This window comes from Stegodyphus dumicola, chromosome 9 (assembly GCF_044657685.1).
Source record: "Stegodyphus dumicola isolate Sdum_Otavi_A_Nest chromosome 9, ASM4465768v1".
NCBI lineage: Eukaryota > Metazoa > Arthropoda > Arachnida > Araneae > Eresidae > Stegodyphus > Stegodyphus dumicola.
Genome location: NC_140776.1, coordinates 122,358,786 through 122,385,467, shown reverse-complemented (window position 1 = coordinate 122,385,467; position 26,682 = coordinate 122,358,786). Strand labels below are relative to the sequence as shown.

The 26,682-nt window shown below is 31.9% G+C and overlaps 1 protein-coding gene across 2 annotated transcripts in view; it reads right to left on the bottom strand.

Annotated features, from left to right (window-relative positions):
• LOC118185187 (ubiquitin carboxyl-terminal hydrolase 47-like) overlaps positions 1-20,860 on the bottom strand; it is a 145,444-nt gene extending 124,584 nt beyond the window's left edge. The window contains exons 1-3 of one of the 2 annotated variants that reach the window (XM_035355008.2): positions 20,615-20,860; positions 10,622-10,699; positions 9,564-9,701 (exon numbers count right to left, since the gene is read on the bottom strand). In XM_035355008.2, coding sequence (XP_035210899.2) covers positions 9,564-9,701; positions 10,622-10,699; positions 20,615-20,695 — 297 coding nt within the window. In that variant the 5' untranslated portion in view covers positions 20,696-20,860. Of the gene's footprint in view, positions 1-9,563; positions 9,702-10,621; positions 10,700-12,229; positions 12,390-20,614 lie in introns of those variants that run through there. The other variant, XM_085824036.1, reaches the window with a different exon arrangement.
• Between the last annotated feature and the right edge of the window lie 5,822 nt (positions 20,861-26,682).

Below are 26,682 nucleotides of genomic sequence, written 5' to 3'. Positions count from 1 at the left end.
TATACAGTTTTGGATTTATCTGTTCAAAATGTTCAATTTTGATATTGCATTTTAATTCTTAACTTGTATGCACACTTATGTATCAATGTTTAGCATATAATATGAAAATTCTAGAACACATTTTAACATATATTAATATTTTAATATACATATTAAAATAATTAATATAATATAGATTTAATAGATATTAATATCTTAAAAATGCATCACGAATAACAGAAAAGAAAAAAGTACAGAGCAAAACAATAACAATACATAATAAGCAATTAAAAAATACCTCTTGCCATCATCAAGTACATTTTGACATTAAAAATGTCAAATGTAACAGTGGGATAATATAGTTCAATCTTTCTATTAACTGTGAAATTTTCTAGATTCTCTGCAAGTTCAATTTTGAAGTCATTTTCTCACTTATCAGTAAAATTCATTATTCAGTTCTAGATCCCATTTTTGATTCTAATTCTTGCTGAATTTTATGTCAATGTGGTTTGACAAATACCTGTCAAACTGGAAGAACATTGAAATTTCTTGTCAGGGAACATGAATTGTAAATTTGGAAGGAGAAATAAATAAATGTTTAGTAGCTAATCACAATTTAGACACTTATGTCATAATTTAGATTTTTGATCTATAAAAATTATACTTAGAGCTTCTTCAGTTGGTAAACTATTTCTTTGAACCCTTTAACATTAACAAAAATTTTTCTATTTTAGTTAAAGACATTACTTTATCAATGTTTTCGAAATTCTAATATATTAGCTTCTTCATATTTCATTATTATTTTTCTTCACAGATTAAGTTTCTTTTTGCTTTGCACCACTCATTCTGTCCATATAAAAGCTTTGCTCCTATGTCCGATTGCTCTTAAATCCAATTTCAAAATCTTCGCCAAAATAAGGTTGCTTTTCTGTCCAAATTAAAAATTTATAGTCTGTTTAGTGTTAAATAAAGACAAAAAATGTGGTACTTGTTGATAAACCTTCTCACTGTGTACCCCTAAAAAGAGCCTTTTATCTTATAAATAATAAATTTTTAGTAAAACATTTTCGCATCTTCCCGTACATGCAAGCATTGTTAGCTAACTATGCTATTGGCCTAATTTGTTATCGGTTAAACCTGCTGTTGGCTAAATATCCCATAGCTGCTAAGTGTCCTTGCCAAGTAAATATCCATGTTGGCTATTGTTCTGTCAGCTAACTGCTTTTCGGCTAAGTGTTACAAAACCCTTTGGATTTGGCCACATATATAAGCAAAAACTAAAACATTATGCTGCATTATAGGATTAAGTCTTAATAACTATGTTTATTAATGGAACTCAGATATTTAAAGCATTGATGAATTTGTAGATTTTCTTCTAAAATAGTTCAACAGCATGTAATTTTATTTCTTCATCTATTCACAGCTTTTTTACATGAAAATGCAATACTTAATTTTGATTTTAAATAAGTCCATGATTTTTTTACAGTGTACTTTTTTTAGCAAAATAAAAACATTTTTTTCATGAAAATCAAAAATACAAACTTTAAACTCAAAGCATTTTAAATGTACTATTTTTTAAGAAAATAAAAATTTAATTAATTTAACAACAGATAAATTCCAAAATTATAAGATTCTGTAAAGTAATTCTTTCTGAAAGCTTTAGTTTCTCCATTAAAATCATTCTAAAATGTCTAAATAGCCTCTTTAACTTCTTAATAAACAACCAAATTAAATTATTTCTTCACATCTGTCTTCAAAATCCCCCCCCCGATATAACTACAACAGGATATATCTGCCATAGTTCTATTAGAACCTTACTTAGAATCTAAATAAGGAAAGAAGTTTAAAGAGGTTGACTTAAAAAAATAAAAAATTTGGTGGAAAAATGAACACTGAATTTTTATTAATGCATTAAGGGGTTAATTATTTACAAATCAACCATCACTGTTTTTTATTGTTGCTATTGTGGTCTGCCAAAATTTTGTCAGAGAAAAAGAACTAATTGCTCTGGACCATGAACAATTTATCTTCATCAATGAAGTAATTCAGTCTTACTCTGACCCATGGGAAATTTAACATCAATGCATCAAGCTCTAACTATGCAACACATAGCTGTTCATGACTAAACATTAGTTCAAGAAGATCATTTTCTTCACTTTGAAGATCTATGACTATTCAAAGCAAAGATAAATTTTACAGATAACTGACAGTTTCTTAATACAAGCAAACACTTTATTGTTGTTGTTGTTGTATTGTCTATATTACATGGAACAATGGTTGCCAGAGCCTACTGCAAAGAGAGGTTAGACTTCTATTTTCCACCCCCAATTCTGAGGAAGTGCGCCCCGTGAGTCTCCCACCCCTCTATCCCACCAATCCCCATGACAGCACTTTCGGCTCGCTGCATATTTAGAGTGCCGCCATGCCGCACCGACACTGTACATTTACAAATATCCATGTCTTCTCCGGGATTCGAACCCAGGCCCTTTGGTACCGTAGTTGGCTCCCCTAACCACTTACACCATCTGAACGACAAAAATTTGATTCAGTAGTTCAAATACTGAAAACTTAGCTTCAGTTTTATGATATTATTTCAACACAGTGATCATGAAATACTAAAACTGCTTATAAATTTATTTTATTTATCATTTTCATATATTCTGGGTAATTCAAACGGCCCAAACTCTGATGATAGGCCAGGAACACAAACACAATTCAATTTTAAAAGGAACACTAACAAAGAAACATAACGACTATAACGATTTTACTCAGGGACATGAACATCTAAAACTGCTAGAGCAGTAGTCTCAAACTGATGGGCCATGAATACATTCTTCATGAACTAATTAGCATTATTATAACATTAAATATTAATTTAATAATTTGGAGAAAGGTATTTTAACAATTTTGGCTCCTATTTCACATTATTTTCATTATCACTGAAAACGAAAGTGAGTAATGCTCCAGAAAATCTCCATATGCAGCTAATTAATTCACACTGTGATATAAATCTTATTCAAAGATTTGATTAACCTTTTCTTGTACCTATCAGAAGTCAAATAGCCCGAGATAGGGATTTTTTGAAAGAGAACAATTGCTTTGTTTGGGAGTAAATCTACATGTAAATATCCTTCTTTATTTTTATATATATAAAAAAAAAAAAAAAAAAAAAAAAAAAAAAAAAAAAAAGAGGCAGGCTAATCAATGAACACCTACAATTTGTAAAGTTTCCAGTAATTTTTCTCCAAGGTTACAAACCTAATCAAAATTGAAATGCCACGAGGTGCTCTACCTGAAAGTTGTAGCTAGAAATAAAGAAGTTTATATTATTCACATACAAATACCTAATTTTTTTCTGTATGCATCAAAGAAAATTTAATAAATAAAAGAAAGATAATAGGTTGTCACTTTATATTCTCAAGTTTTGTCACACTTGTAAAGTTTTCGTAATTTGTTTAAGTTAGTAGCAAATTATTTATTGGTTAACTGAACATATTAGACTTATTTGAATATATTTAATTAATATTCAATTATCAATACTTGTCTGATTGCATATATTTATTTAACAAAGCTCAGTCTGCACTACATAAATTAAAATTTAACTATCAATAGGTCTGAATTACAAAATGTAGCCAATAAATATTTCTTGCAGATACCGAACTTTAAATTTCAGACAGAAAATAAATTGGAAATTTTTTTGAATCATTATTATTGCAGCTTATGTACGTTTTGATAAAAATTTAATTGAATGAAATTTAAAATTTAGTTAAAAACATTTTCATTTTGTTTTCAAAAATCAGCCCATCAACTGCTTTTAAATTGTGCATTCAGCACACATGTGATTTGAGTCTGAGACAACTCTGCTAAATTACAACATTTGCTAGAAAAACTGCATTGAACAGCATGAATCATTATTATATGAGGTACTGATATTAGGGTTATGATCATAGCAGTCAAACAGAAAAAGCTTTCTACTTTCTTTTTGACAGCCATGATCGTTAAAACTTAATTCCTCACTGATTTCTTCCTCCGAGACCAACTTGAAAGCCTTATGAGAACTCTGCAGATTCTAACATGGACCTCATTACAATAGTAATTCAAGCAACAGTATATTTGAACATATTTGTTGATTTATGTTTCAACATTATGATGTACATATACCCCTGGATGGAATCAATTTGGAGCAGTTCCTCTGAAATTGTAAACAACTGTACACTGCGCAAAAAAAAATGTGACAGTTCCATTTATCTCCTATTCTACTGGGCCGATTGACGAAATTCAAATTCCGTTTTTCCTGTCTCGAAAGTGCTACTTAAAATATATATTAAATTCATGTATAGCGTTGTTCTAACTTAAGTATTTTGACATAAAATCGGACTTTTCACGATATAACATACCAATTTTTTTCAATATTTTGATTCTACGACTCAAATTAAGCCAAACTGCCAAATTTTGTAAAAATCACACAAATAGTTTTTAAAAAATTAGCTCTCAAAATGTTACTCCTCAAAGTTAATTGAGTATGGTATATCTTTATTAACACCTCTTTTTTTATTAAACTTATTTAATTCTTCTTTTCACATTTCAAAATTTAGGTTCATTCCAAAAAAATTAATATTTGAAAGTAGGAACGATGAGACTTTTTTCCACTCATGCACAATGTAAAAAGGTAGAAACGATGCAACTTTTTTCCCTCTTCTGCACAATGGAAGGGAAAGGAAAATAGGTTGCATATATTAAGAAGTTCATTATGCGAATTATTCTTGGCACAAACTGAAAAAAATGCGGCAAGATAAATTTTTGAATTTCTTCACAAATTTTGCACCAAATTTGATAAAATTTAATACTTAGGCATAATTTGAATCGTAAAATCAAAATATAGAAAAACATTAGTATGTTATTTCAGAAAAAGTCCCGACACTATATATAAATCTAATATATATCCTTTCGAGACATGAAAAATGCAATTTTAATTTCGTCAATCGGTCCAGTAGAATGAGAGTACAGAACTGTCTTTTTTTTTTTCGCAGTGTACGAGGGCTATCCAGAAAGTAGATTACGTTTTGGAATAAAAAAATAAACAAAGTATAGGAAACAAATTTTATTATATACAGATGAAAGCCACACTCAAATACTACTTTTCTACATAGTCACCATACAAATTAAGGCATTTATCGTAGCGATGTATGAGCTTGGAAATTCCTTCGTCGAAAAATTCGGCCGCCTGCGCCTTCAACCACTTCGTTACCTCTTCTTGCAGCTGTGCGTCGTCATCAAAACGCTGCATAGCCAGCCACTTCTTCATTGCTGGGAATAGGTGGAAGTCGCTCGGTGCCAGGTCGGGACTGTACGGCGGATGAGGAAACAACTCCCACTTAAAAGATTCAAGAACTTTACGAGTGACATTTGCCATGTGGGGCCGGGCGTTGTCGTAAATCAACAAGATCTTAGAGCTCAACATTCCTCTGCGCTTGTTTTGAATTGCTCTTCTGAGTTTTTGGAGAGTTTGGCAATACCTTTGAGAGTTTATTGTAGTGCCTCTTTCCAGGAAGTCCACCAAAATTACACCTTTTCTGTCCCAAAAAACAGTCGCCATCATCTTCCTTGCCGACATTGTTTGCATGCATTTCTTGGGTTTTTGGGGAGAACTTGTGTGCCCCCACTGCATTGATTGCAATTTCGTTTCACAGTTCACATGTTTCACCCATGTTTCGTCACCAGTAACGATGCGATCGAGTAAAGAGTCACCATCCTTATGGTAAGCGTCCAAAAAGTTCAACGCTGCAGCCATTCGCTGATTTTTGTGGTCCTCTGTCAAGATTTTTGGAATCCATCTTGCACAAAACTTGTGGTAACCAAGCTTTTCGCTGATGATTTCGTGCAACAAACTTCGCGAAATTTGTGGAAAACTCAAAGAAAGTTCCGTTATTGTGAAATTTCGATTTTCACGGACTTTAGCATCGACTTTTTCCGAGAAGTTCGGCGGTCACTATGCTGGGTCTCCCACTTCGATCTTCGTCGTAAACATTGGTTCGGCCATTTTGAAATCTTATGACCCACTGACGCACTCCACCTTCAGTGATAATGTTGTCCCCATACACTTCACGAAGCTGCCGATAGATTTCTATCGGTTTACAGTTTTTTGCAGTCAGAAACCTTATTACTGAGCGCACCTCGCGGGATTTTCAATTAACGCAGACATTTCAAACCGTCACAGTATCTGAACGGAGCACAGCACGAACCTCTCACTAGCACGGCTAGATGCAGACTGAGCTGCGCAACGCTCTGACCCCAAGATGGCCGCGCTAGCCCCGCCCCTAGTGGACACAGACGGAAACGTAATCTACTTCCTGGATGGCCCTCGTACATTTATTTCACTTTATGTTACTATGCATATCTAATATCCAGTTAATTACTTTATTCCATTCCTTAGGGGTCTATTATTATTATTCTCATATGTCTGGCACCCTTAGGGGTCTATTATTATTATTCTCATATGTCTGGCACACTCAACAGGCATCTGTAGCTATATGTTCCTATATAAAATCGGCTTGTTTTTGAATTCTTAATCTGTCTTTAGATTTTGACTGTTATCCTACACAATTTGAATTACAATGCATAGTTAGTTGCCAACCTTGAAAAATGAAAAACAGAGTTTCCTCGAATTTTTTTTTTTTTTTTTTTTTTTTTTCTTCTGCGCTACAGCACCATTTCAAAAGAACTTTAAAACTAACTTCTATTCACTTCATAAAATATAATTCAGGTTACTGAGCTATAATGAGATTCTGATGTAAAATATATTAACATTTAATTGGATATTCCAAATTTTATGTTCTTTGATAAATTTCATGGTTATTCTTACAGTTTCTATACTGACAAAATTCAAAGCAGGGAAGAAAAACACTTTTTTTTATCAAAGTACTTTTTACATACGATGAAAATACAGTTAATTATTAATGTACATACTATTGTGTGAATAAACTTAGGAATGTAGTAACTACTGATGTAAAACAAAATTAAATGCAAATATTAACTCATTAAACATTGTATAAATCTTAACTAAAACATTATTTTAATATATAAGGTAGATTAAGAAAATTCAGACTGAGGAAAAATATACTAAAAATCAATGACAGAGGAGTGAAATTTCATAAATTCAATAAACTTCATTTATTGATTTGAAAAATTTTCCTTAAGGTTAGCCCTCTGACTGCTCAATTTGTGGACCAAAATAGCTTCCAAAATTGTGGGGTTCCCCCTCCCATATTTTAAATCTATATATATATATTGGAGAATTGAAAAATGCACTTTTTCTTTCTAGAAAGTATTTTTTTATAGATTTTTATCATGAGAAACTAAGTTGCCAGAAAAACCAATTTCACATGATATCGCCAAAAAAATCTTTTTTTAAATAAATTTCAGTCTAACTGCAGTTAATTTCTATTTATTGCATAATATAGAAAAGTAAAATGTATAAAATTTAAGAAAATATAAAGTGCTGAGGGAAAAATATCTTAGAAATGCAGTTTAGCATGATAGAATTCAAAACAAGGTTCAAGACAAAGTCCAACTTCACAGTTTTTGCACCAGATTCAATAAATCTAATTAATAATTCAATAAAATAATCAAGATAATCGCTGAATGTTTTCTAGCAGCCATTTCTCTGTAAGAAAAAAGCGGCAAAAAGTGAAGTTTGAGCGCTAATACCACATGCCTTCAAATGCCGCAATTTAACGGACAACTAACGATATCTATTGGCCAAAATGTAAACTAAACACCTAATACTGTATATAATTTATTTCAATGCTTAAATGGCAAAAAAACGGGATGTGCTCCTCAATAAAGGAAGAAAAATATATGCCTGTGGAAAGTGCTGGATAAGCAAATTTTGCTACATTTGAGTTGCCCGTGGAAATCGCAGGATGATCAACCAAAGGGTTAAAAATTAAAAATCAGGATATAGTGCAATCAATCAAGAGACCAAGAGATGTGATGAAAAATTGGGAAAGTTGGCAGCTACAACAATGTATGTATACTGAGAATGAGAAAGAAGACATATTTGTTCTACAGTTGTTAAAACGAGTTCTCTAAAGTTGAGATGAGCATGAATGAACAAGCTGTAATAAAACAATAGATGAAATGATACTCGGTACAGCAATCCTCAAATTAGATACAGAACAGGTTGCACTGCACTTCCATATCTAAAAAGGGAGTACTTTGATATTACAATAAACCCTCATTAACATGTTGACTGCCGTGGGGGTCACCGGTGATTGGCATTCGACTTGGCTATAGCGCCGCGGGGGCCACCAATGACCGGCGATGCGACCAACAGTAAAAATATATAATTAAATATCGATACAGATTAAGTTTTTAAGTAATAACCATTGTTACTATAATGTTTTGAAGAGTAATAGATGGCAAAAATTTAATAAATCGCAAAAATGGTCTGCAGCCCCTTGAGGGATGAATGGTGACCCCCACCACGAAAAATGCATTAAACACGCTTACATAACTCACCTTATCTTCTGTAGATAATATTTCAACATAGTATGCATTGAATAATAAAAAATTCATGTTGGTGCCATGGGCGAACCACGTAAGATACACATGGCATTTAACGTGTTAGCACGAGTCTCAAGGGATAGAAAAGCCAAGAGTTTGTGTTACAAAAATTCGTATTGAATGGAGACTCAAATGCTACTTCTGGAATAATTCTCCTATACATTAACCATTTACAGTACACTTACATATCATTTACAGTTACATACCATTTACAGTATACTTACATTTACAATATACTTACATATTGCAATATATTATGTATGACATCACAGAAAGCACTACATTACTCCATTAATTACTGTACTATAACTTGAAAAAATGCACTCAATGTTCATCAACTTCATGACCAATGGCAGTCATGGCTTCTGTAAAACTAGTGGTTAATTCACATGTTGCAACAAATGTTCTACAGTGCCCAAGGCCATTTCCTGGCTGGTGGGCAATATGATATTGCCCTCCTCACTTTCTTTTTATGGTATTTCTTGCACCTCAAACAACTACTCATACATCAGATTCCACTAAAGCACACACGGCAAGGCTGTCATGTGCACTAACACTTCGAATCTCATCAGGATCAATGATCACGATAATAATCTCAGTGATCACAACTGTCCAAGAATGTTACTCATTACTATGCTTTAAAGAATACAGTATATTATGCAGGGTTTCCAATTAAGTGGGGGAAAAAAATTTTAACACAGTCCTAGCATGGAAATGGCGGGAAAAAATATGAAAATTTTTTTAAGTTCATATTAAATGATAATCTAATGGCACAACAAACTGAAAAACAGTTCGCAATGTGTGCTATCTGAAATTCACATTAACAAATAAAACTTCCCATAAGATTACATATATCGCTGCCCGGACCAAAATTTTGTTCATGTTAACCAAGTATTTGCCTTAAGGGGTGCTACAGGAGTATTTATTGATTTACTGTATATGTGAAAGAAAATAAAGCATAAAGTAGCAAAAATTACTAAATAAAGACAGAACACTTGTGAAAATAAAAAAGTTCATACCGTTTCTTTATCACATATCCTTTGTAACACAAGTTCAAAAGTGTCTGGATGATATTTGAATTTTCTACTAACTTCCTGCATCAACTGTGCCGCTGTTGTTGAAGCAGGTAAATTAATCACAGATTTTTTACTGTGCAACTGTAAACCAAAGGAAATTTTAAGTTTTCTTAAAAACAAATTACTAAATAAAAACTTAAGCTTAAATATCAACAATGCATATATTTTTCATTGAACAGCTAAAATTTTGCATTGCAATTTGTATTTTAAAAGTACAAGCCAAACATTTTTTTATCAATATAATTTTATATTGATATCTTTTTATCAATATAATTTTATATTGATATCTTTTTATCAATATAATTTTATATTGATATCTTTTTATCAATATAACACTGTAGAAATGGGAGGAAAACCATGAATCTATGTGATTTGACAATATTTTAGTCAGTTATTTCATTTATTAAAAAATTCGATTTAAGGTGCTTTCACTTTCAAAAGCAAGAAATTTTGCACTCGTGCAATTTATCAAAAATTACCACACTTCTACAACGTGTCAGATTAAAACAATGAAGATGTATTTTAAATTACTTCTAAAAATAAGAATGTTATTTTCTTAAAACAGAATGAGAATTTTAAACTGATATTAATTGCAGCCAAAAGCTGAATTTACGATTATTCTGCTAAAACTTTTTCAAAAAATTACTACTTTTTTGTCTAATGTATTCAATTTAATACCGTGAAAATTACTATACATAATGTTAAATCTATTGTAAATGATGCTTATCAACATAAATTAGACTGAGGGAAGAAGAATTAAAACTTTACTATATTGCATAAAATTTTTGTTTTATATAAATTAATGGCATGCACATTTAATACTTCCTATCCTAAATAATGACGATTTAATAAAAATAAAATGTTTAATCACAAACGAAACAAACAAGATCTACACAACCACTATATAGAAGATAACTACCACTCCTCTTTAATTTTTAAATTAGAAATTCCATAAATGGCAAAGTATAAATTACTAATAAATATGCAGAAATACAACTAACCTGGCCATCTGACAAGTCCCGGATAATACATAATGCTCTGGGTTCATCAGCAGCTGCTGTGGCTGTGGCACACATACCCTGAAATAATAATTAAATTTACACAGAGATACAATTACACAAAAAGAATATTTAATATGTTTAACTCAGCTGTTATAATGGGCCTTTTTTATATTACAAAATTTATATTTTTTTTACTTTAAAAATACATAGTTAAGTGATTTTAACCTAAAGTTAATAGGCTGAAACAAGAATTAAATAAAACAAACTTTTATAATTTTCTAATGCATCATGAAATAACTCACAAAGAAAATAAAAACATGTGAAAATGAGAAGTTTGTAAAAGAAAGATAAACTGTTTGACATATTCATTTCTGGGTTCTTGTAACATCCAAAGCTGAAGTAATTCCTACAGCCAATATTTACATTAAAAAAAGTCATTATCAAAAAAATGCATTTTAAAAACATTCTTCTGTTAATGAGATGATTTTCACTGAAAATAATGACTACAGTAAAAGCCCGACTACACCGTATTCCACTAGACATTTAGATAAAAATTTAGTAAATGAGATATTTTTAAAGCCATTATACAGCTCAAAATTGTATTAACATGTACACATTTGCAACAAACAGTGTGATTTAACACCAATAGATATGCATCACATGATAACACAATAAGAAGATGTTCATTTCAATTTACTGTAAATTTGATTTATTGATAAGCCGGTTTAATTTTCAAAGAATGATTTCAGTTCTATTTTCCGTCACATTTTGGAAAAGTGATTAGTATCTGGGACTACATGAAATTGAGTATTTTCAAAGTTATAGGATCAGGGCATCAATAAAAGCCACAATATGCAACTTTGAAAACAGATAACTGGTGATGTAACATGAAAAATTATGTTAAGCAATTTAAGTTTTTTTATATGCTGTATCTATAATTTGTATCTCTTTATTATCTAATTAAATGAAGAACAATATGTTTGTTTAAACTTCTGCTAGAATGATCAGCAACATTTCCATCAACTTTCATGCACAGTGGGATTTCATAATTGGATCAGAAATTTTGCTTTAATGTTTAAAACCGACACAATATATTGGCTTCTGTGTCTGAAATGCATTTTTTTTCCTTTCAAAATCTTATACAATTTTAAATGTAGGATTTTGGTATTTAAGGTGAGGGATAAACAAGATGACTGTTTTTATAATTTTACAGCAGAAATTTTTCTCTTTCTAATTTAAATTCTGTTTTTTACATGCTCAACTATCCAAAATTTTCACGTACCCAGAATCTGACATTTTCCAGGCTTTCTATACAGTCAAGCTTTTACTGTATTAAGTAATAATCAAATTATAAATACTGAATAATATAACTAGCCTAATCTTGCTTAAAGGCCTGAATTTAAAGACTGTTAAATAGTGCTTAAATTGAAATTTTTCACAGCATAGTTTAAAAACAGCTTTTTTGTACACTTCCTGTTTTTAAATTCTAAAATTTAAACTTTCATAACAAATAAGTGGTATATTTTACATACTAAGAAGATAAAACTACAGCAAATAAAATTCTCTTATACATTTAATACAAAAAAGGTAATCAAAGTAAAACATTACCTATTTCCAAAACAAAAAAAAAATTCTATAACCCCCAAAATAATTGAAAGCCAGTTAAAGAAATGGAGCAGTAAAATGGTAGTCACAGATAATCCAAAATCTTGGGCAGTTCATAAAACAGGAGCAAATTTTAAGGATATTGACACACATAAGAAAGCAGCATGCATATGTACTGTCTGCCACCACCACTTGGCAACTATACAAGGAAGAGAAAATATAGTTGTGAAAGAAAAGAGTGCATGTGTCAGGGTTCTAAAAATATATTCTGTGGCACCAATGCTCTGGAGAGAGTAAAAGAAATACTTTCTTTCTCTAATTTAAATGCCACCTTATGTCACTACTAAGCCTACAGACTATGTGCTGTGCAATTCCTCCTCCCCACACACTTCTTTTGTACTTCCTTAAATGGTTAATATTCATTCATAACATCACTATGAAGTTCTACTATAAAATACATTGAGTAACAATGATCTACCAGATCTGGGCAGAAGAATGAAAGAATAAAATTATTTGTAACCGAGTATGTAAGTATATTATTAGTCATAAATAATATTTAAGTAATTACTGTTATGAACTTCTTTGGAGAACCTTTCTTTGCAGGGGGGGGGGCACTGCAAACTTTTATTTTACCTTTATAATGGTAAATAATGATTACCTTTTCACAATGAAATCTAAACCTTGTTCAGATTCATGCATCTGTACTTCTTTACTTTTGTGACACACATCAACTGCAATATCTGATTTGCAGGAGAAAAACTAATATTATAAAACAATGAGCTGATCCTACTATTACATACATAATTTTCAACTCCACCCAACTATTTTGTTTCCTAGTGTGTTTACATGATATTTAACAACTTTCAGTTTTTTAGATTGCTTTTTGACCTTCATTTTAAAAATAACCAAACATGCTATTTACTAAAATATCACATAAAATTTTTTACTTAACTGTACTTTTTCTCTACTAGATTTTAAAGAACTCTCAGCATAAGCTTTTAGTGAAATTTGAAATTTTCAAATTATTGATCAGCAATTTAATCTGTCAGTTAAGGCAACTAAGCTGGTGGCCTCTTTAACAAGGAACTGTTTTTTTAGGAAAAAATAAATTATTCAAAATTATACGAAAATTATTAGGATTGCTTGATTGATTATAAGCTTGTCGACAATGCATACATGACGTGCATGTTAATCCTTAGAATGCTAAGACCATTACTCAGCTGTTTCTTTAAAAAATTGAAATGTCTGAAATTCCATTTGAGACTCACAACAATTTCTTCCCCTCCCTAACATACAAAGAAGTGTGGAGATTTTATATGATATTGTTTTTATTTCCTAACAAAGGAGTTCCCCCAGTATATACTAAGTTACCTTTAAACTAAAAATAAGAAACCACAAGAGAACCCTTATAGGACAAGAATGTATGATAACGTTTACTAAAAACACCCACATTTTCAAGGGATTAAATAACTATAGTCAAAAGTCTTTAATCCGGACTCGTCAGGACTTCGGCGATTCCGGATTATAGATCATCAATTTAAATCTGGTAAGATGGCATGCAGAAATTATAAAATTAAAAATATGAAACCGTAATTTATGAAATAAAGAGCAATTATGATCTAAAGGGTATCAAAATTTACAAAAAGCTTAATATTTATTTGTTTACAAGAGATTTGTTAAGATATTAAACGTTTCTTTCAACGCACGCATGCATAAAGCATACATTACGCATAGTCGAAATTAGAAAATTGCAACTAGAAAACTATTTGATGAGTATTCGTGATATTTATAATGACGAGGAATTTGATTTAAATCATATCAAAGACGGAGTACATCAAGATGAAATACTACATTTAGTAAGGAATTATAAGGCGAATAAAATAAAAACATCTGCCCTGAAAATGAGGATAGTGCTGACAGATCAACTTCCATTTCATTGCGTGCCACGACGACTCTGGCTTAACACTGTAGCATTTTACGTTAATTTTAACATAAACTGCCAACAGCAATCTAAACTATTAGGTAATAAAAAATATGTAGAGAAATGTTCATATTAAATAACCATATAGAAACATACTTTATTCATAACCATTCAATGTATTATAAAAAGAGAAAAAGTTTTATTGTAGGGGGGGAAATATAAAATTTGTAGCGTGACTAACGGAAAAATCATGCTTCATGAAAATTTCATGCCCAGGAGCCTACGCTTAAAAAAAAAAAGAGGGACTATTCCATTAAAGCACCGTCAGTTAAAAATGGAGGGAAAATTGAGAAGAAAACCATGTCTCAACATGCCAAATATCATGGCTCGAGAATTTAACGTTCGGAATATCGTGTGTTGAGATTTCTAGCCTTCGTTTGAAAGAGTGTTGCTAATTATTTTGAACATTTTTTATTTATGTTTGAAAATATCATGGCTCGAGGTTTCTAGTTCTCGTTTGAAATATCCCCCCGTTATTTTTTTTGCCATATTTTGCAATTCTTTTAATATGATGGATTACACAATTTTGCAATTACCTAGTGACAAAGAGGCTGCCATAAGATTCTTTCAGAACAAAGGAAAAATTCTTAGCAATAGACTTTGTTCTCAAAATATTCTGACGATTTCTTTATTTAATGTAGTGGCTGATGTATTGTAAAATCTTCTCAAATTCAGAAAATAATTGCTTGGCAAGACACATTTTACGGCTGATCTTTGGAATATGGTAACAGGTAGTTTGGCGACGTTTTGGAGGCGATAAAGGTTACTACCTAGGACTTTGGTAATAATGTAAGAAGCACTCAGTTCCGATTACGCATTATTTTGTGTGAGGGAAATGAGAGATCATGAGATATGTCATGTGACATTAATGGACGAATTACAGTTCTTTAATTGGAAAAGAGGGTAAATTTGGAAAAATTATTTTGTATTAAACTTCATTGTGTGTTGTGTGAAATAGTGTTGATTAATTTTCGGATTGCATGGCGCTATGTAAAGGGAATTCTAAATTTTTAATACGTAATAATTAATAATAAGTTGACTACTGGATTTCGGATTTTGAAATTAGCAGTAGTACTGCAGCCGATTGGAACTCTTTGTGTAGGGAAGTGTGCATGCCACGTAATGAAGATTCTGAAGATTAGGTAAGTTAGTATTTTTAAGCATTTGAGGATATTATTTGTATGCATTGTTCTAAATGTAAGGAGTAAATAAATTAAAATGGTATTATTGGAAAATTGTTATTAGCAATGATTTAGTTTAAAGTAATTAGGATTGTAATCTAATTTTTATTAATTTAATGTATGTGCTTATTTATATTTTAAGTAGTGTTTTTTAATTTAATTATATTTTAATTTAATGATCGTGATTTTGTGAGTTATATGTTTGTAGTATTTTGGAATACGTTTGAATAGTATACGTTGAGTATTTTCATGCATTTTCATGAAATTTTTCTAATTTATGAGAAAAAAGCAGTGCACATGGATATAGTGAAGAGTGTGCGCAATGCCATTTTTGTGCAATTCTGGGATTTTTTTTAAGTAAAAATAAGTCGACGTGTACATGGTTTAGTGATATTTTAATTAAATGATAGTTATTTTGTGAATTTTGTGTTTGTAGGAATTTGGTATACGTTTCAGTTGAAGTAAACATGTATGGAAATAATTAAAATATTTGATACTAAGTATTTGTAACTATTTTTAATGTTTGCATATAAATTCGTTGCTGACGTTTATACAGTCAAAAGTCGTTAATTCGGACACTCATAATCCGGAATGATCTATAATCCGGACCTCAAAGCTAAAAACTTTCTGCACATGCGCCGCGTTGGCACATGCGCACAGGCGTTTTACGTGTGCGCGTAAGACCTTGACTACTGCGCATATGCGTGTGCGCGTAAGACCTTGACTACTGCGCATATGCGTGTGCACAAGTGCAGAATATGTTTTCGCCTCGCATTTAATGTATAACGGACGGTGTAAGCTAAAATTATCTAATTATCTATTTCAGTTAATATTAATGATTGCGCTGTTCCTTAATCTTCGAATTGGATCCAGCTTATTATTTTTTGAAGACTGTAAGAGCAATTTTATAAAAGTAAACTTGAACTTTCGATTATGTCAAATAGAATTTCCGATGCTGGAACTTCCAAAGGATCTACAAAACGAAAGTATGTTTCGATGTCATAGAAACAAAAAGTGGATAAAGATATGAAGAGTGTGACAGAGAGGTTAGTGAACACGAAAAAATTTCGACTGACAAGTTAGTCGGTATTCTCGGCACAGCAATTAACGGGACTTGAACAGCGGAACTTTGTAACTGAACAAGAAATTATGTGTGTTTATAGAATTAAAGAGAAAGTATTATCACATAAAACGAAGCAACTTAAACAACTTACATTGAAAGAAATGTTTAATAAAGTAAACAAATAAATATTAAGCTTCTTTTTTTTTTTTTTTTTTTTTTGTAAATTTTGATACCCTTTAGATCGTAATTCTTCTTTATTTCATAAATTACGGTTTCATATTTTTAATTTTAGAATTTCTGCATGCCATCTTACAAGATTTAGACTGATGATCTATAATCCGGAATCGCCGAAGTCCCGACGAGTCCGGATTAACGACTTTTGACTGTAATATAATAGATAATTTAGAGGTAAAAGTTTTTGGATATTTTATTTATTTTATACTTGGAAATGTTCATTCTTGGAAAGGGTATATACTTGTTCACGATCAGGTAATTTCATATATGTTCTTTTTACTAGATTTAAAGATTCACAAAATTTTCATGCATTTTCGTGAAATTTTTCTAATTTATGACAAAAAAGCAGTGTACATGGATATAGTGAAGAGTGTGCACAATGCCATTTTTGTGCAATTCTGGGATTTTTTTTAAGTAAAAATAAGTCGACGTGTACATGGTTTACTGATATTTTAATTAAATGATAGTTATTTTGTGAATTTTATGTTTGTAGGATTTTGGTATATGTTTCAGTTGAAGTAAACGTGTATGGAAATAATTTAAATATTTGACACTAAGTATTTGTAACTATTTTTAATGTTTGCGTATAAATGCGTTGGTGACGTTTATAATATAGATAATTTAGAGGTAAAAGCTTTTGGATATTTTATTTATTTTATACGTAGAAATGTTCATCCTTGGAAAGGGTATATTCTTTTTCGCGATCAGGTAATTTCATATATGTGCTTTTTACCGAGTTTAAAGATTAAGAAAATTTTCCTGCATTTTCGAGCAAATTTTTGTAATTTATGAGAAAATAGCAGTGTAGATGGATAAAGTTAAGAGTGTGTGCAATGCCATTTTTGTGCAATTCTGGGATGTTTTTTTAAGTAAAAATAAGTCGACGTGTAAATGGTTTATGTATATGTGCTATTCTGAAAAACGTGCGTAATTCGGCTAGCAGATTGTTGGAAAAAGTGTTGAGTAAATAAAAAGAAAAGAAATACGTCTTTAATTCGTGAAGACAAAATGGCGGCGAAAAAAAAAAGTAGAGGGTTGCTGTAGCAGAGTTGGTCGCCAAATTTTCGCCAAAAAATTGCCAAGTTACCATAATCCAAAGATCAACCCATTTTACTTGTACTAACTAACAACTTCATGACACTTAGGACAATAACAATTTTCTCTGTTACAGAGGTCTATCAAGCTTCTGCTGAATTTCAAATCTGCGATGGAAATGTGAAGAATAACTGAAAATTCAAGCTCAATTCTTAAAAGATAATTGCTCTGCAGTATTTCTACACATAAAAGATGGATCTAAATTATTTATGTGTGGAAAAAAAACAATTTTAACGTTAGCATAGACTGAAGAGTACTCTTGTAATATTGTGAAGTTGTTGTTTCATTTATAGCCAAGTCGTTTCATTTATGGTAACCTGAATAGCTGAATGTTCCGTAAATATACTTTCAGTCAAAACAGGTCAACATGTACGTGGATAAGGTTGAGGGAGTGCACAAAACTCGGTATCCATGTACCGCCAAAAACTGCCAATTTTCGCCAAGGAGTACTAAGAAATTCAGACACTTATTCACAGAAATATGCAACATTTGCAAAGACATTTGTAACATTTGCACAGAATATGCAACATTAAACTGCCAAAAACTGGCAAAGCATATCTAAAAAAAATATGTTGCAATATACTTACTATATTAATTATAATGAAGTAAGATTTTTAATAACTAAATTAACAGTTAATATTTCACATTACACAAAAAAGTGACATCTGTTCAGCACAGATTTTGAATAAAAACTGTTTTAACGGCAATGAGACACAGGTCCCCTTTCTGCAGAAGCAAAAATTTTATTAAATTAAGGTTTGGGGAAGAGGACTAATTTCTTCCAGTTAGAAAAATATATTATTAACTATAATTCTAAGATTTCAAATGTATAAAATTTCTTGCAGAGCAATTAATTATGGCATACTTTTGAGCACTTTCTGAAGAATGACTCAATACCAAATGTTTGCACTTTTGCAAAATACTCTTTTTTTGGGCAAGTGCAGAATAACCCACTTTCATGGTACATATTGATGTGTACAAAGTCAAGGGAGAGCACAATGCCAAATTTGTGCAATTCTCCGATTTTATTTTAAGTGAAAATAGGTCAATATGTACATAGATACAAAGTTTCTGCAATTCTTCAACTTGTTATTTTCAAGCTGATGCAGAATCGCCCACTTATATGGCACGTATCGATGTGTACATGGACAAAGTCAAAGGAGTGTGTAATGCTAAGTTTATGCAATTCTGAAAATAGGTCAATGTGTACATGGATACAGAGTTTGTGCAATTCTTTGACTTGTTATTTTCAAGTTGGCGATTTTGAGGAATACCTGAAGCAGTGGGTTATTCTACCCTTTCCCCCTTTTTTTTTTTTTTTTTTTTCCAAACTTTCTACACATTATTTCAAAAATTAAATAAAAAGCATTCAGGAATTTAATAATATATTGCTTCAATAACTTTGTTATATTTTCTAAAAATTCATCATCGTACATTATTTCAGGATACTATTTTGCATCACATACATTCATACTTAATTTTCCAGCCCGTATTTATGTTATGACATTAACAGACATCACCCTAAATTCACACATCTCTATTAAACAGTATAGAGAAACTACTATTTCTGCAGGAAGAAAGACAATTTTAAATAGTACAGTAATATTCAAAAAGCTATATTTTTTTTAATAGAATTTTCAAGTACAAAATGATCTAAATATTCTAGCCATCTAATGGTTGGAAATAAATTGGATAATTGGAGTCTTAAAAAAAAAATCTACACCATACTTCCAAGATATTATTATAAAGTTATTCTAGAATTTTCATGTTCAAGCAGCAATTTTTACATTCTGATCACATTTTACAGAAGCAGATGATCAGGATGCAAGAATAAAAGCATGATTACAATTAATGGTTTGCTAAAAAGTACAAGTGATTTAATGTAAAAACAATAATTACAATTTCAAAATTGTGCAAATAATACTAAAAACATATTTCTAATGCATCACATGAGAAAACAAATACCAATAATTTTTTTAGAAAACATATTTTTTTAAGCACTGCAAATTTTAGCAACGTTTTTACAACATATCTAAGACAAATAAAAATAATACCAATTTAATAAAGGCATGATATACCTTTCATCGAAATAAAGAGATATTACTAGTGTGATTTAAAGCACAGCAAATTTTAGCAACATTTTTACAATACAAACTAATAAGTAAACACACTATAGTAAAAATTATTCAGGTTAACAGAAGTACGATAGAGCTTTATGAAGACTACCTATTCAGCAATATAAAGAAATATAAAAAAAGTCATTTAAAATTCAAAAGTTTCTCTATGTAACTAATGTTATTTTCGATAAAGAAAAATTAAAATGATATTTAAAACAAAACAATGCCTGTAATTAGCAAGGAAGAATTTATTCAATACATTTCATACCTTTTAACACATTATATCCAACGAACATACAATATTTTATTAAATTCTGGCCCATTTAAAAATGCGTCAGCGGAAAAAAGATGACAATATATAAAGTTCCTAACTTCCAGGAAAATTTTGCTAGTATAATTTCCTTTCGCCTACATACAAAACACTTCTACAGTTTTAACAAATAATACAAACCAAGCTTTTAAAAATTTTCATATTTGACATCTAATAGCACCTGAACGCGTACATACTTCAATACAATGGTCACATACCAACATAGTAAGCGGCGTTTTTCCCATCCCCGTTTTTATTCTCAAAATACATCGTAATTCAATATAATTATAAAATCATTAATCTGAGTATATAAATGAGAGTTCGAGTTCATGACAGCTGAGTATTTTAAAGCAATATACATAATTTAGGCTTAAAGTAACACAAAAAATTCGTGAAAAACAATGTACCTCAACAACTAGAAAGTCAGTATTTTCTCCTGGAACCATACCGAATAAATGATCTTTATTTCTGTAAGGATTAAAAATCATCAGAGAGATGCTCAACAGATTTGTAATATTTCAAACGTCGCTTCATGACGAGTACACAACACAATTCCCGGTACCGTTCGCGAAATAAACCAATCCATATGATGCCTACAGGCAACACTTGAATTTCTGGAAACGCAATACAATATCATACGTATGACATATGAAGGCTCTTCAATGAAGGGTATCCTCATTGGATGAAACAGTGGTATGCCACGTATGAAGAATATGTCAATTAATACATATATATAATATTCTTTTACTTTCCTCTGTGGCTTAATTCTTAAAGTGCACTAAAAGTATTATTTTTAGTTTATATTTATACATATGTCGCTAATAAACGGTCATGCATGTTACTTAAAATCAAGGCGAAATAAATCAAAATTACTTTAGATATTATTTTGATTGCAAAAATCAAAGTGTGAATAAGGAATAATATTCCATGACATTTAAAGCTTAGATATTTGCCAAAACCAAAACCGATTCAATATGTTTTCAGTACAAGGGCAGAACGTGATCTGTATTACGTGAAGGACATCAGCAAAACAAAAAGACGAAAGTAAAAGTCAGGTGGCCGCGATCAGTCGTCGAAAAAGGTGAGTATCTGGTTGAAGGTCCAAATCAATGAATTGAAGAATCTAATATAATTTTAAAATGTTAAGAATGGAGAATGTCGGATGGATATTTGTGCTTTTCTGTGGGAAATGGAGAACATCTAAGAGAGTTCATGCAGTTGTTAGGATGGGTGGGAACTGAATAGAAGAAATTTCTGGCAAGTTTTTGAATATAATCTTGAATTGTATCTACTTTGAGATCACGGTGGATATAAGAATTTGGAATGAACCATGGCACGTTGATGTTCTCTCTGGGTGCTTTGTTTTGAAGAACTTGGATGTGTTGAAGGTGAGTTTTGGCAGCGTGGCCCCAGACAGGACTAGCATAGAGTAATGCTGGTCGAAGTATAGATTTATATAAGAGGAGTTTATTAGAAACGGACTTCTTCTGCCAAGAAGTGAGCGCATAGTTGCAAGCGTGATATTGATTTTTTTCAGAGTTTTCCTGAGATGTTTCTGAAAAGTGAATTTTTATCAAGAATGACTCCTAGATATTTAACTTCGTCAACCCAGTCAATTTCTTCATCAAACAGAAGATGTCTAGGTGGAGTGAAATTTTTTTTACCTTTGCGAAAAATTATTGCTTTTGATTTTTCGGTATTAACTGAAATCCTCCAAAGAATGTGCCAAAGATGATTGAGGTAATGTTGAAGAAGGAGCTGGACATCAGTAACAGTAGGAGCTTGGGATATAATTGCAGTATCATCAGCGAAAAGAGCAAGGGTAATTTGTGGGTCCTTGGGAATACAAATTACAATTTTAGCCGGAGCGCACCGGAGCCCTAAATAAGATGAGCTCCGATACTTCTCCTTATAAAACTGAACCACAATTTAAAGGGGAAAAATTTAGAATTCGTAACGTTTTAGTTTAACAATAAGCAGGCATTGCAATATTCTATTTCCATAGAAATACGAACTCATGACGACATGAGACGTTCAAGTAAAGTCCCCTCACTCACATGCGGAAACCTTTCCCTTTAAAAAGGGCAATAAATTTGGGGGGAGTTTGTTTAGGAAAGCGTAAATTTCTCGCCATGCCATCGTATCTAGTCTGTTATTGTTATCGATGCTTAGAGTGAGTTACCCTCGCAGGAAGGAAAATGTTCTTAAATGGGCGTTAAATGATAGCGAGTACAATAAGAGTGAAATACTGAGATAAACTGCTCAAGCACGTCCTATACATCGTCTTCCCATAATATCCACTAATGTGCGGGAAAGCGTAAACAGCAACTTTACATTCATCCTTAGGAGTCAGATGCAGGACTCATTTTACCCCTGACACACATTTGCTTGATGGCTATAATTATATCAGCAGAGAGCCACGATTAAAGAGAACGTTCTTCCTCATCAAGATTCCCCTCATTTTTTGTTTCCACCTACTCATACCCTCATTCTGTTTCGCCCTGGAATTTTCATCAGCTATACTTTAAGTAGGAGGCGTATTCGGAAACAAAGTACCGTTTTGAAAAAAAAAATAGTAAAACAATTTTTTCGAATCCAATTTTATTTTTACATGAAAATACATGTCTTAAACTATTTTTCAACATAGTTTCCGCCAATGATCAAACACTTGTCATAGCGGGTGACCAGTTTTTGTATACCATCGTCAAAGAAACTTCCCGCCAGTTTCGATAACCACGACTCCACAGCATTTTTCGTGTCATCGTCAGATCCAAAGCGCTTGCCCCCAAGCTCGCGCTTCATGTGCAGTAACAAGTGATAGTCGGACGGCGCCAAGTCCGGGCTGTACGGCGGGTGATCGAACTGCTCCCAATGAAACTGTCGAATTAACGATTGAGTGACACCAGCACTATGGAGCCGAGCATTGTCATGGAGCAACACAATTCCTTTACTGAGCATTCCTCTTCGTTTGTTTTGAATGGCACGCCTTAGTTTTGTTAAAGTCTCACAATATCGTGCCTATATCGCCTATTACAGCGCTGCAAAGGCGCAAGAATGAAACGGTACTTAGTTTCCGAATACGCTACATATATTTTAATATTTAATTTTTGTGATGATAAACAAGCTTTTCTCCCTACGATTAGAACTTAAATTAGGCCGGAGCCCACCGAATATTGGCTCCGGTGCTTCTTAGTTTTTGTAATAAATCATAATTCCAGTCGGAACGCACAGGAGTCCTGAATAAGAAGGCTGCGGCACTTCTTTTATGTAATTGCTGCTCCCCGTTTAGTTTGGTTTTGACTGTTCTTCTAAGTTACATCATTGCGAGGTGTGGTTGATGCTGTTAACACAAGAGAGCTCATCTATGTTCTAAATTCTGTTTAAGTAAAAAGGTTGTATAAACCTTTCCACGACTCTGCAGTTACTTTCAGACATAGTGATAATTCCCTTCACGTCTGTTAGGGGATTTTTGGCTCATTACCAAATCAAATGAAACATTTACCACATACATTTACCACAGCTGAATTGTCCATGGCCTTAATTTGGTTCACTAAGCAAAAATACCTATCGGATTCCTTTTAGTTACTCTTATATAAAATATGTCTTTTAAACCTTTTATTTAAAAGTGGATAAATCATTTTAAAAAATCTCAAGTGTACACAACATGACTTTTTTGTAAGTTCTATTAAGCTAATGCACTTTTGATGGTACTTCTTTTAAACTTATTTCCTCGTATCATTCTAACTTAATAAACCGATCTCTGAAAGCAACTTGAACATTAAAAATTATAAATGTTGAAATTAAGTAGCCAGGTCAATTTTGGTCCTACCGAGAGTCAAACTTCTTGTATTTTTATTTTTCTATAACGAGTATAAAACCTTAACAAATATAAGTACAGTCGGCCACAAAAGTATTCGAACACCGGTACCCATTCAGAAAATTTACTTTTCCGTTGAGAAACAAAATTGTCTCCAGAGTCTATCTTGGTTCGATAGACAAAAAAAAAAAAAAAAAAAAAAAAAAAAAAGGATGGCTCATGTCCAAAATTGGCTAGGTGCATGAAACAAAATACAACATGACCTATCTGGGTGAGATGGGAAACAAAATGGCTGCTCACGTAATCCATTATTGCGCTCATAGAAAACGCAAAGTGTCGCTGCGGCTCGTCTCGGTTCGCGAAGAGTGAAAACCCAAAACGGTCTGCAGTGTCTATCTTTGTTGAATGAGAAAACAAAAGGATGGCTCATGTCCAGTTTATTTAGGTGTGGGAAAACATATAACGTGACCTATCTGGATGAGATGTCTCCAGCGATCCAGTATAGACTTTTTCCCCATCTGCAATAGATGACATCTATAAACAATTTCATTGAAATCTCCTCGAAATATAAGAAACAGCTAGCTCGTGAAATTGTAAAGTATTCCCAAAAAATTCCACTTCTTGAAGAAGGAAAAACACCCTAGCTGCAGATGAGGTAGAGAGAGAAAAAGCATGTTGCACCATGGAGAGCCCGCACGGTTCTGAACAGAAAACGTGGAATGCTTTTATAGAAAAGAGTTGAAAGTGAAAGTAAAAGCCGATTGGAAATTTTTCACTTGGTTGCCGACTGGGAAAAAATTTTCAGAGCTCAGAAAAAAAAAATCTGAGATGTAAAAAAAAAAAAAAAAAAAAAAAAAAAACTTTGTTAATTTTTATCATGTCTTCTAGACATGATAAAAATTAACTCATAAAATATCATAAAATTATCATTATTAACTCATAAATTATTAACTCATAAAATTATCATGTCTTCTAGACATGATAAAAATTAACCCTACCCCCCTTTTCTGTGGGAATGTTGTCTCACTGTTTCTAAAAGTAGACCATGACTCATTCTAGGAATTATATGTTTTAAAAAGGATGAGTTTAAGGTTTATAAGATATGATAAGTTTTTAAAAAGGATATGTTTTAAAAAGTCTTTGGGTTTCTCCATTCCAAAGTAAACAAAGTGAAGACATCAAATTAATAGAAAAAAAGGAATAGTTTTTTTTTTTTATAGCTCTGGAAATATTTTTCCAATTCAACAGCCAAGAAATATTTCCAACCAATACAATTTCATTTTTACTTTCACTTTATATTCATTTCTTATATCTATAAGAACATTTCATTTTTCTGTTCAGATCAGTGTGGGTTGTTCAAGATGCAGCATCTCTACTCCATCCCACAACCAGGAAAAAAAGATGTTCTTTCATGAGATGTTCTTTTGGCTTTCGAAAACAATAATGACATGATGATTGTAATACATTTCGGTTCTCATGTCCCATACTTGAACTCAGAATTATTTCCAGAACTCTGAAAATTTTTCCTAGTCAGCTCGATAACCCAGCTTTCGTATATTCATTTTTTTAAGCCACTCGAGTTTCGACTTCCCATCCGTGTGTGCTGTGCATTCAACCTGGAGACACATTTCCTGAGCTCTAAGAAAATGTTTCCCAGCCCACTCAATCCCTGAAATGGATTAAAAAAAATTCTCTCATACATTTTTAAAGCTTAAGAGTGTTAGGTGTCAAGGAAAGAACCTTTTTTTTCCCTGAGCTCTAAGAAAATGTTTCCCAGCAGACTCAATCGCTGAAATGGATTAAAAATAAATTCTTTCATACATTTTTAAAGCTCAAGAGTGTTAGCTGTCATGGAAAGAGCCTTTTTTTCCCCTGAGTTCTGAGAAAATGTTTCCCAGCAGACTCAATCGCTGAAATGGATTAAAAATAAATTCTTTCATACATTTTTAAACCTCAAGCGTGTTAGCTGTCATGGAAAGAGCCTTTTTTCCCCTGAGCTCTGAGAAAATGTTTCCCAGCAGTCTCAATCGCTGAAATGGATTAAAAATAAATTCTTTCATACATTTTTAAAGCTTAAGCGTGTTAGCTGTCATGGAAAGAGCCTTTTTTTCCCCTGAGCTCTGAGAAAATGTTTCCCAGCAGACTCAATCGCTGAAATGGATTAAAAATAAATTCATTCATACATTTTTAAAGCTTAAGCGTGTTAGCTGTCATGGAAAGAGCCTTTTCTTCCCCTGAGCTCTGAGAAAATGTTTCCCAGTCCACTCAATCGCTGAAATGGATTAAAAATAAATTCTTTCATATATTTTTAAAGCTTAAGCGTGTTAGTTCTCATGGAAAGAGCCTTTTTTCCCCCTGAGCTCTAAGAAAATGTTTCCCAGTCCACTCAATCGCTGAAATGGATTAAAAATAAATTCTTTCATATATTTTTAAAGCTTAAGCGTGTTAACTGTCATAGAAAGGGCCTTTTTTTCCCCTGAGCTCTAAGAAAATGTTTCCCAGTTCACTCAATCGCTGAAATGGATTAAAAATAAATTCTTTCATACATTTTTAAAGCTGAAGCGTGTTAACTGTCATGGAAAGGGCCTTTTTTTTCCCCAGCCCACTCAATCGCTGAAATGGATTAAAAATAACTTCTTTCATACATTTTTGAAGCTC